The 12700-nt window shown below is 46.0% G+C and overlaps 1 protein-coding gene across 1 annotated transcript in view; it reads right to left on the reverse strand.

Annotated features, from left to right (window-relative positions):
* The window catches only part of DAPP1 (dual adaptor of phosphotyrosine and 3-phosphoinositides 1), a 78663-nt gene extending 69070 nt beyond the window's left edge, over positions 1–9593 (reverse strand). The window contains exon 1 of the mRNA XM_004703441.4: positions 9493–9593. Within this exon, the coding sequence (XP_004703498.1) occupies positions 9493–9593 (101 nt within the window). The remainder of the gene's footprint in view (positions 1–9492) is intronic.
* Positions 9594–12700: the final 3107 nt, after the last annotated feature.

The raw sequence follows: 12700 nt of genomic DNA on the forward strand, positions 1-12700 counted from the left end.
CTTTTACATTCCTCTTGTCCCACTATCATGCTCAGCCTTCATTTAGGTTTCAGTAATTCCTCTCGGTTACATTGCCTTTAATCAAGCCCAAGCAGGCCTCCTACACCCTTTTGCCATCGATTTTGGATCACTTGTTGTTCCCTTGTCCCTGGGGTTGTTAACACCCACATCCTTTCCCCTGCCTCTCCCTCTCCCAAGTTTCCCTGGAACTGTCAGTTCTGTTGTTTTCTCCTCCAGATTGTTTATCCTGCCTATCTTATCTAGACAGACCTGCAGAGATAATAATAGTCATAAAAAACAAGACAGAGCAAATCAAGCAACAAAAGAAACAAAACAACAACAACAAACCAAGGACAAAAAAAGAAAGAAAGAAAGAAAAGTCGGTAAATAGTTCAAGGTATGTCTGTTGACCTTTAGGAGTGTTTTCTAGTTGAGTCTGATGAGGTACCATGCCCTGGCCCCAAAGTCCATTTTGGTATTCCCTGGGGACTTTGTTGCTCTGTTCCCCTTGCTGTTCTGTTGCACACCCTTAGTGTTTTGCCTCAGTGTGGTGGGGTCTGATTGGGCATAATTCCTGCACTGTATCTCCAGTGTTGTCCCCCGTAGTGCTATGGGTCAGTGAGGGATGTCCTGTCTCATACTGGGGCTGGCCATATGGTCTTCTCTGTGCTTCTCTGTGCTTCTCTGTGCTCTGTGCTCTGAATGGAAATATTGTCCTCAGGGATTGGTGGGCCAGGATACGCTCCACTCTCTCCTCCTCTCCCTTCATTTGCTCCCATGTGATCTGATCAGACTTGTCCCTCTCCTTGAACTGTAGCTTCAGTGCTGTCCTCTGAAGTAAATTCTTCTGCGGAGAGAGGGGGCTGTCCACGAAGTTAGGATTGGGGCCAGCCCCCCCAGACCTCTCTATTGATTCCCTGCTTCATGCCGGTATGTTGCATTCAAGGAAGTCTCACAAAAGATAACGGAGGCAGATGCTGGCCACAGAGGCGAGTCAGGGGGAGGATGCGCACAGAAAAGCGGGAGGTGAGCAAGCAGTGAGTTTAGGATTTCAGCTGCTCAGACTGTAGTCAATCTCAGGCAGCTCTGTGTCAGGGAGGAGGAACCAGAAAACAGTGGGCACTGCCTTAGAATAACGATGTATCTGGTAGGAGAGCTGGCGATATAAGAACATAACCTTAAAAGGAAAAGAGGAAAAGGAAAGAAAAGGCTTGGGGCATGGTTCATGGGGAAGCCGGGTGGAAGTTTTTCATAGAGTAAAACCTGAGGGTGAAGGGAGCCCAGGCTAGGACGAAGCTGGCTGAGCCCTGGTTCCCAAATCTCTAGCCTGGGATCCCTCCACTCTCAGACTAGAGAGTGTGAGTCAATCTGGCCTCTTTTGCCTTTCTGAATATTCATTGTGCTTTGCCACTTTTTACTGATTTATTCAATTCAGGTCTTCCCCCCCCCCTTTATAAAATGTCATCTTTTTACCTCCTACCGCCAGAAATAGTACCCGTTCAAAAGCCATCTTCTCTACTTCAGTGACTTTCCTTCCTGCCTGCCATATGTCGTGTGTGTTTATTAGCAATGCATTGCTACAGCTCTCTGCCCCCACTACCCTGCAGTCCAGCTGCAGGAGCATGCTCATTCTCTGCCTCTGTGCAGCAGACACGGGGGCAACCATGGCTTCTTTGTTTTTGCTTTTTCTTTTTTGTATTCTAATAAACTTTATTGATGGACACTGAAATTTGAATCTTATCTCATCTTTATAGATCTTGAAACATTTATTATTCTTTAGAAAGCTTTCATGTCTTATTTATTTCAATGTCCCCTACGCTGCCTTATACAATGTCCTCATTCAACAGTTGGATTTATGGAGATGGATGGGAAGATGCCTGCATGAAACACAGCTTCCCCACCTTCCCCCAGTGTGAGACCCTATGGACAGATTACCCCACGTCAATGAGAGGAAACCACCGTCGCCCACAGGAGGAACAGAAAAACACAACTGGAGAGGAAATTCTCTCGCACCAAGGAGAAACCAAACTGTGCTTAGTTACACACTACCCTACCCTAAACTGTGCTTAGTTACACACTACCCAAAGGAGAGTCACCTTCCGGTTTTAGAATCCAAGATTACACAGCTGTGTCCAGAGAAGGAACAAACTTTACTGTTCTAGTTGATGTTGCCATTCTGTCAACAGGTTCCATTAAAGCTTCGGATTTGCTATGCTTTTCCGACCCCATTCAATTTCCCCAACCCTGAACTCCACACCAAACTGTGCAAGGCTTGCTTAATGAGGACACTGGCTTGGCTTTGTGTGTTCATGGACATGCCAGAGGGCTTCACAAAGCTTGTGGAGAATGTCCACAATCATCCCCTCCGCCCACATACAAGTAGAAAACATTTATTTCAAGTACAATTGGAATGTGTTAGTTAAATGGTGATTGTTCAAGTTTCTTGCTTTTAGAAACTACTGGATAATTAAGTCCAACGTTTTTGAGGTGCAATAGATATACTTCCAGAATATAGCACAGGAAAACATGTCACAGTTTTAACTTAACTTCAAAGTTGTGCACATACATTTGTTTGGAATACCCCCACCCCCCGACCCCTGTAAGTGAAATTAACCTTTGATGGAAAAATTTGACCTATTCAAGCACAGGATTTTTCACAGACAGGGTCTAATTCTAAGCAAGAGCCATGGAGGCTGGTAGAAGCCTGCTGGATTTAAGTGGGTGTCCTTTCTAACGACAAAACCAAACCCGCTGCCGGCCCATCGAGTCCATTTTGAGTCCTAGTAACACTTGTTAGGGTGGAAGGGATGGTAAACTTTTTCCATCTATTGATCTTTTAATTACTTTGTTTATTTTTAAGTTTCACCAACATACAATTTACATCCCATCCATTTCAGGGGTTCAATCGCGTTCATAAAAGATGGGCAGCCATCACCATCATCAATTCCAGGCCAATTGCCTCTTTCCTCTACTCCCCACTTCCCACCAGTCTCCCCAACCCCATCCTTTAGAATCCATTAATCCAGTGATTGTCTCTATAGGTCCACCTAATCTTGGAAAAAGTACTTCCAGAGTGCACCTTACAGGAAAGGATGGTGAAATTAACTCCCACATACTTTAGGTATCTTGTCAGAGAGACCAGTCCCTGGACAAGGACGCTGTGCTTGATTAAGTAGAGGGGCAGAGAGCCAGAGGAAGGCTCTCAGGGAGCTGGATTGGCACAGTGGCTGCCACAGTGGGCTCAAGCACAGGAGCACTTGTGAGGATGCCGGGGGACCATGCAGTGCTTCCTTCTGTTGTACACAGGGCACTGGGGGTCAGAATTGACTCCACGACACCTAGCAAAAGCTACAATCTTGGCTCAACATGCACAAAAACTCACAAAATCAAGAGAAAATACAAACAAGTGCCCCAACAACAATGACAGCATGAAACAGAAAACCCTTGGTCAGAAACAAAGCAGAGAACACCTCAAGCTGGAGCAATTATACATTGGACCGGAAGGGGGATCAGTGATAAGTGTCTCATCTTAATTCCACTACAGCTGCAGGAACCCACCCTACAATGCACCCTGTCTAACTTAATTCCCCTTCCCATGAGCTTCTCGAAGCCCCTTCATGTGTATTACGGGAGAATAGAATGGGCAATATATTTTAGGAATAAGGTTTGTTGGTAGCAGCCATCACAAACCTGCTGTTTCTCTCTTAGTGCACATAGCACTGAGAACTGGCGCTAGCATAAGAAAACAGCAGCAATAGAGCAGTCACCCTTGAGCTGATCCTGACCCATGGTGACCCGGTGGATGTGAGAGTAGAACTGTATTCTGTGGCTGAAGTAGATCGCCAGACTTTTTTCCCCAGCGGCATCCCTGGTTAGATTTGAATCTCCAACCTTTGGATTATCAGAGTAAGGCATCGACTATTCATGCTACCAGCTTTGGACTCCCAGAAGAAAGACTTTGATGAAAATTAGAAAGTAGCGAAGCCTGTGCATTTTGGAGACAAACTTCTGGGCTTGCAGGTTGACTAGTAGTATCATTTTAAACCCACAGCCATAGGGCCAATTCCAACTCACAGAAACCCTAAATAGTGTTTCTGAGGTTGTAAGTCTTCAAGGGAGCAGGTAGTCTCATCTTCCTTCTACTGAGCAACTGGTGTGTTTGAACCTTTGACCTTGCAGGTAGCAGTTCAGTGCTTACCAGCCCTCTTCATTATAACCTTCCCACTCCACTCACTGACTCATAGTGACCCTACTAAACAGAGCAGAACTGGCCCTGAGAATTTCTGAGACTGTAACTTTTTATGGAAGTAGAAAGCCTCATCTTTCTCCCAAGGAGCAGCTAGAGGTTTTGAACTGCTGACCTTATGTATAACCTTGGGCATAGGATAAAAGCTCTGTTCCTCACTTTTCTTACCTGTATAGGAGCATGATGTCAGCCACAACACCTACCTCACAGTTTCGCTTGTGTGAGTGAGGCCAGTTCATATGTGCAAAGGTATTAGGACAATTCCTGGTACATGATAAACATGGGACACTACTAAGGGTCAGTATCGGAATGGGTCAGCTTTGCATGAATTCTGTGAGACAGCATCACACAGTGGAGACAGCATCCGTTTTTTGGATAGTCAGACCTAAGTGTGACCCCCTCAGCTCCAACATCTACCAAGTCTGACATCCAGACAGCTCATTTCACTTTTTTGCGGTCACTTCTGCATCTATTAAGTGGACAAAATCACATTGGATTCAAAGTGTTGTCATGATGACTAAATGATGATGGCGTGTCTGTGAAAGGCGTGATGCTGGCGCACAGTAGGTGGTCGATAAAGACCAGGCTGGGAGGAGTCCTGGAGGTGCTATCAGGTAAGCATTGGATGGCTAACTGCAAGGTTGGGCCAAACTCACCAGCCACTCTGGGAGAAAGATGAGACTGTCAGTGTCCATAAAGATTGACAGCCTAGGAGTCAGAATTCACTCGGTGGCCATGGGTTTGGCTTATCTCAAGGGAGAGGCAAGTCTATTTGACGGAATGAGCATGGCTTTATACCCAGGACATTAGGCAAAAAAGAATTCTCTGCTCTTAGAGACCCTCCCTTTCTTTACAGGAGAATTCTAGTACCAGTGGAAGATGGGGATCTAACATACTGCAAACCGTGAGAGCTGGAAGTGGAAGGGACTTCTTGTTTTTCTGGGTCACACAAGTTCTGTCTCTTGTTCATTTTAGTAGAACATATTTGAATTGCATTCTCTAACACATTTTCTATTTTACATTGCTTTTGGCTTTCCTGTGTTTGGGCAAGTAAAACATTACTGCTACAAAACTCACAGAAACCTTTACTAAACAAAAGCATCAACATGTGAAGCTATCGTTTCCTGACCTGTCCTCGCCCCCAGGTCTCCCTACTTCTGAAGGGAATGTTCCCCTCTGTCTGCCCCTCCCCCAAAGAGCGCTCTGCTCCTCATTTCACACCACATCAAGACAGCAGTATCAGAATCCTTAAGGGATTCAAATAGCTTATTTCGTAAACATCCTTTGAGTTTGGACAACAAAAAGAAGTCTGTAGGGGCAAGACCAGGGATGTGTGATGGACGAGGGAAGGTGTCCGAGAGAAATGTTTGTAAGACAGGCCTTGCTGCCCTGGCAGAATGAGCAGGCGCGCTGTCATGATGGGACAGAAATGTCACAGTGCAGCTTTCCCGGTCTTTTCCTCACCAACAGAGTTTTTACTTTGCTTAAAATTTCTTCCTAAAAAGCCCCTGCAATTTTCCCGCGTCCTTCTAGAAAGGCTCTCAAAATGATTCTGGAATCCCCCAACACAATCACCATGACCTTCTGAACGAACCTTCCTGGTTGAATAAGTGGCCCAGCAGAGCCCCTCAGAAACCAGCTTTGAGGAGGCCTTTCTGGTTTTGGGGAGGCACCCCAACAAGACTCAGAAGGGTGTGCTGCTGAGAGAACTCGGCAGTGGCAGACGCGCTAACACTCCCTGCCACTGAGTCACTGCTGACTCACCTGGGCCTTGGACGACAGAGCAGAATTGTCCTGCTGGGTTTCTGAGCTGTCCCTCTTGAAGGGGGCAGACAGCCTCACCTTTCCCCTGCGGCCCTGGTGGGCAGCAGCTCAGCTGGTAACCCACATCCTCACCAGGGCTCACTGACGGCGGAGACAGACGTGTTCAAATACCGTCTAATGCAGGCATGAAATGAAACCTTGGTAACAACGCTGTTTGACTTCCTCTTGTTTGTACGAAATCTTGACCTCATCACAGGGGCTCACTGTGGTAACTGTGATCATCCCAGGGGTCAGCAAACCACCATCTGGGGGCCCTTCCCTTCTGGCCACCTGTTTGTGGGTACTGCACACTAAGGATAATTTTACATTTCTAAGTGGTTGAGGGGGATGGGGAGAAGAACATTTGGTGACTCATGAAAATTGTATGAAATTCAAATGTCAGCTTCCATAAGTAAAATTTATCCCCCCCCCCCACAGGCATGCTTGTTTGTTTCTTGCTCGTCTGGGCTGTCTGTCACACGACAGTGGCAGGTGTCAGTGGTGGCAACCGAGATCATAGGCAAAACCTGAACTATTTATTAGCGACTCCGTTTGCTTGTTCGACCGCTGATCTATTTCAGCTCCTCTCATTTTTGAAGAGTAAGGAGCAGACAATTTCTGACTTATTGTTTTAAATATCCAGATGTCAGAATCTAGTTCCTTGATTCTGGCTAACGTAGCTGGACATTTTGTTTTCTGTAAAAAAATTGAGATTTGAGAAAACACATAAAGTAGGACAAATGGGATATGTGTTATATTTCTTACTTGAGAAAAATGTGCTCACTCATTAGTTTGAATATTTACCTTGCAAATCTTAAGATATTTTCATGTCTGCAGATAGTTTTATGAGGACATCAAAAGGACCATGGAAAAGTGGAAAGAAAAGATAATATTTCCACATACTTTTTGAGGCCCCTCCCTATAGTCTAACTTGTAGAAATGTTTGTTATAGGTGAAGACATGTTGGAATTGTAAATTATCGATCAACTGACCAGTCTACACTAGTTAATTATGTAGATGATGGCTCTAGTTTTATTTCCTCATCTCTTTACTTTTTAAAAAGTGGTTTTTTTTTCATCTCTTCACTTTAAAAACAAGTTAAACCCCTCGTTCTCCAGCACTTGCGTTTCTCCTATTGCTCTCTGTACCTGCTTTTCCCTTGATCATCGCTGTCCCGACCTCTCTCCAAACCTCATGCTACCAAAACATAACTGAGGCTAAGCGGCAATTTAAGCTGATTTTATTCCTGCTTGATCGGAGACTCCAATGGTTTGAGAACATGAATACATTTAAAGGGAGAGCACATGTGTGTTCTTAGGTTGACACCCCGTAAATGAGATATGGCAACGCACACGAGTCACTTGATTTAGATTCATTAGAAAACCAGAATGCTGTGCTCAGAGCAAGTTGTGTCTCTCCAGAAAGACAAGTGGCAGATTGGCTGCAGTCCAGGGTTCAATTTCCAGAACGTCGTCATATATTCCAGGAAAGAAGTCAGGGAATCGAAAATTAAAGGTAGACTTATTCTCCCTCTCTAACTGAAGCCCTAACTGATCTGTTTATGTCTCTCAGGAACTTCACACATTCATAAGAAATTATTAAAACAAGCTACCTTTTAATGAACTACATTAAAGCATTTTGCCTTTCCTGAGCTTTTGTCTTCAATCAAACCAACTGGGAGTTTTAGTAAAAACTAGACCTCAATGAGTCCATGGTTCAAAGGCAAAGGGTTTCGACTGACCAGGCACCTAAGGATTCTAGATTCACGATTTGATCGGTTTCCGAGTGAGAGTCCCCCCGGAGCCTGGCTTTAGCTCCGAGGCTTTGTGGCACCTGTTTTGGGTGCTCTGGACTCTTTCACTTCTTCTGTGTGGGGACTCAGTCTAGACGGGTAGGGAGATCCAGGAACGCTCCTTTCTCAATGCAGAGAGATCACTGGGTCAAGGAGTTCCCTGGTAACATAAACAGTTAACACCCTTAGTTTCAGACTGAAAGACTAGAGGTGGGAGTCCAGCCATGAGTACCTCAGAAGAAAGGCCTGGTCATCTCTCTCTAAGAGCTTCCCACCATTGAGAACCCTACAGAGCACAGGTCTCTTCTGACATACATGGGGGCCCCATGAGTCAGAATTAATGGCAACTGTTTCTATTTACTTATTTTTAAATTGATTGAAAATTCAGTTACATTTGATTTATCATTTGAAGGTGCAGTGGGAACCCTCAGCTTTTAAATCTAAAGACAGAAATCGTTGGGAACTTTTTTCATAGTACCACACACATGCACACACAAGCATGCACGTGCACATGCACACCTTGCCATTTTTGCTGCCTTAATAAAGAGAATTTTCATTCCTGTGTCATCTTTCCCACGGCTAAGAACAGGCATTGGCAGGTTCGATCGTGGCTCTGCCAGGATTTGGTAGCTGTCTAGCATGGTTTTCCACCCCGTGCTGCTCTTTTCTCGAGCTGTGGGGTGACAACAAGAAGCGTTCCTATGCCACTGGCTTGCTGTAAAATTTAGAGCTCTGATTCAAGACAAAACATTCCAGTTTCACCTTTGCTGAATCACAGGTGTCAAAACCAGCCTGACCTGTATGTTCTCTGTGGTTTGGACTGATTTAGTTTCTCTAGGAAATCCCCTACTCCTCTCTTGTGTAACGCTGGCTTCTTTTATTAATTGTCCTGATTAATGGTCTCATCTGGGCCCCACTTCTAGACAGGACACATAGGACTCTGCCTACTACATCGTTAATGTCTGAGGCAGACTATTTTCTGTTTTGCACTATCTTATGCTCTCCCCGAAGCGTGAGTGCTTCAAAGTTGCCCCTGCAGATGTGGATAGACACAAGAGCGCCCAAATGCAGGGTCAGGAAGGAAAACACATGCAAGAGATTGCTACAGATACTTCCTCATTCTTTGAATTTTAAAAAAAGTTCCTCTGGTTTACAGAAGGGCAGGCCTTCTGTTTATTTTACCGGCAATACGACTCTCAATAGCTTTGGATCAAAACACATTTCTTCAGTCCCCAGAGCTGTAAGCAGTCCACCAAGCAATATGAGCATGCACATCCCAATTCTGTCCCCATTCTGTCTCCCATTGTCTCAATCTACCTATTCTCGCAGCTAGAAACAATCTATGCTTCTTTCTTTTTCTTTTTTTTTTTTTAATGAATGCAATCAGTTCCAATAGAAGCTACCTGACAGATATAAATCAGCCAAGTGGAAAAAGATGAAGGAGCTTCAAACAGTTGCTGGAAAAAGGAAATCACATTGACTCTGAATTCCATTTCTCCACACACTGTTTTTGGAGCCATCTCTTAGACCATCAGGGTGCCAGAGAAAGCTGGGGTGCTGAAGAGCATCTCACTGAAGCCAGCCTTTGGGGAGGAGTGGGGGCTTCATGTCACCCCATCAAACACTTTGACAAGGGGAGCGGCTCTCTTACCCCAAGTCCTGGAGCAGCTCGGTGTCGCCATCCAATCGGCCCCACAGGTCTGAGGGATCCTGGCCACTCATCTTCCCTTCTAAGGTTTCTGCTCTGCCCATTCGCTCTCCTCGCGCTCACGGCCCCAGAGTCCCGGCCAGGTGCTCTAGGCAAGACAGCCGCAGAGAGAAGTGGGCGCCTGAGCCACACGAGCTGCCAGTCTCCAGCAGGCCAGGAAGTGAGACTTGGTTCCTCCTCCCAGTCGTGACACTCACCACCCAGCCCCCGAGGCTCTGGCGGGAGAGGTCTGTCAGTCATAGCATATGCAAATCGAGGGAGTTCTTGGGAGGACGGAGGCAAGACACCACACCTGTGGTTTCTGTCAAAGTAACCTGGGCTTGGAGGATGAAGCCAAACTTTTCTTCGGAGGCCAAACCAAAGCCTCTCACTAAGGCGCTTAGCCCCCATGGGTAGAGGAGGGTGTGTGTCTCGGAGGTGTGCCTGAAAGAACGTCACATTCAGACCACTTATAAGAGTGTGCCTGGGACAAATGAGGGTCAGCTCGCTCGCAGTGAGACCGCAGCTGTACGGTCAGTGTTTTTTGGGCATCCCTGCTGGAGGACCACAGCTACTTCATGTGCCAGGTGGGGAGGAGTCACGGACAAGCCTGGCTTCCCCTCTTGAAGAAGGATTCTGGAAGAAGAAGGGAGGACAGGTTGTGGACCCTAGCAGAGCTCCCAGAGTCCTTCCGCGGCAGTCGTTGCAGTTCGCTGGGGTGGCCTCTAGTGCGGAAGGCGCCAGGTTCATGTGGAAAAGCAAGTTCATGGAAACTACAGGGATTCTGAGTCGTGGGAAAGCAGAACGACGTGCGGCACTAAAGGGTGGACGCCTGCCTTCTGCCGGCGCTGTGGGTGCCCAGAAGAAGGTAGGTGCTTCGGGGCACAGGTGCATCGCTCCAGAACTCACTCAGCACTCCCGAGGGGGGCACTCTCACCCACTCCTCATCCGAGGTGAGGACTCTTGCGGGACAGGAATCCAGCTGGTCTTCTTAAAGGAGACCTGGGGATGAGTGTGCCACTGAAACCCCAAAGGTGGGCAGTCTGGACCTATCAAGTTGCTCCTGGAGCAAAAAAGGTGAGAGTCTGCTCCCGTGGAGAACATTGCTGGTGTTAGGTGCGCTTAGTTCTGATTCACAGAGACCCTATGTGCGACAGAACGAGGCACTGCCTGGTCCTAGGCCGTCCTCAGAATCGTCGATGGGTTTCAGCCCTCTGTTGCAACCCTTGTGGAAGTCCACCTCATTGGGGGCCTGCCTCGTTTTCACTGGCCCCCTTTTTTTCACCACACATGACAGCCTTCTCCGGGAATCGGTCCTTCCCGATACCGCAATCAAAGTCTCACCAGCCATGCTTCTAGAGAGCATACCCACCTATATTTCTTCCAAGACAGGTTTATTCTTTCTTCTGGCAGTTCTCGCAGGTTCAATATTTGTTCTCAGCATGGTTACTCAAAGGCATTGATTCTTCTTCAGGCTTTCTTACCCACATGTTCAGATCTCACATGCCTATGAAGGGCAATATCCTGGCTTGGCCCAGGCCCATCCTCGTTCACCTTTGCTTTTTCACTCTTTGAAGAAGCCTTTTGGAGCAGAATTGCCTGCTGCTTCCATGAGTGCCAGTAGTGGAGCCAAGTAAAATGAAATCCTTAACAACTTTCATTTAAAAAAAATAATTTTATTGGAGGCTCTTACAGACAACATCAATCTTTTCTCCACTTATCTCTGTACAGTTGTGAGGATTTTTGCTTTCTATACATTGAAGTACAGTACATACTGCTGAAGTCTGACCTTCCTCAGTAAGTGTGCCAAGTCCCACTTGCTTTCAGCAGGCCAGGCTGTTATCTGCAGAAAGAAGGCTGCTCCCGGAGCTTCATCCAACCCTCACACTTCCCGCTTCTTCACATAGTCCAGCTTCTCATATTTTTTGCTCAGCATAAAGATCGAACAATCATGGTGAAAGGATACAATCCTATGCAAACCTTTCCTGATTTCATACCACCTAATATCCTCCTGTTCATTTGTAATGACTGCCTCTTGGTCTGTGTTCAGGGTCCATATGAGCACAATTAAGTGTTTTGGAATTCCCATTTTGCCAAAGTTAGTCATAAGGTGTTATGATCCACACCGTCAAATATCTTTTCATAGTTATGGAAACACAGGTAAGTATCTTTCTGGTCGTCTCTGCCTTCAGCCAAGATCCATTTTATATTAGCAGCGTTGTCCCTTATTCCATGTCCGCTTCCAGATTCAGCTTGAGTATCTGGCAGCTCCTTTTGGGTGTGTTGCTGCAGCAGTTTTTGAATTGTCTTCAGCAATGTTTTTCTTGTGGATGGTATTATTATGTAATTTGATACTGTTTGCATGCTGTTGGATCACCTTTCTTTAGAATGGGTAAAAATGATGAGTCTCATCCAGCCAGTTAATAGGTAGTTATCTTCCAAATTTCTGGGCATAGTGAAGTGAGTACTTCTTGCATTGTTGAAACATCTCAGTTGGTATTCCGTCAATTCCTGTACTGTTTTGTTTTGTTTTTCCCCTTTTCCTAAGGTCTTCAGTGTAAGTTGGATTTCTTCCTTCAGTACTATTGGTTTTTGTTCTGAAATGGTTGACAATCGACTCTTTTTTTCCCTTGGTACTGTGACTCTATGTAAATATTATAGAATTGGAAGGCCTATGGCTCAGTTCTACTCTGTCGCGCAGGGCCTCTCTGAAGAGAATGGGAAGGGCATGTTAAGGAGTCTCCTGGTTCAATGGGTAAGTGTTGTGAGGCTAAGCAAAGGTCAGAGGTTGAATCTACCCAATGGTGCGTTGGGACAAAAACATCTGCTTCTGTAAAGGTAACAGCCTAGCAACCCTATGAGGAAGTGGCTCCTTTAAAATGTGTCCATGGGAGTTTGAGTTCGAGCCCCCCTTGGGGATTGTTCAATGGTGCAACTGTGGGGCCACTTAATAAACTAGTTCAAACGTAAAGGCAATTTGTTGTCTTGAGTGAACTAGGAATCAATTTCCTTGTCTTCTTTTGCTAGGAAATGTTATTTGGATAAACCTATAGGGAACAACAAGCGATCCAAATTGGTGGGGAGGTGGTTGTGGGAGACCTGGTAGGGCAGGATCAAGGGGAACGTAACAAAGAGGAAGTGCTGAAATCCTGGTGGGGACTGAGCATGATAG

Source organism: Echinops telfairi, unplaced genomic scaffold (genome assembly GCF_000313985.2).
Source record: "Echinops telfairi isolate 266 unplaced genomic scaffold, ASM31398v2 ScPeMD7_7468;HRSCAF=8506_0, whole genome shotgun sequence".
Lineage (NCBI taxonomy): Eukaryota > Metazoa > Chordata > Mammalia > Afrosoricida > Tenrecidae > Echinops > Echinops telfairi.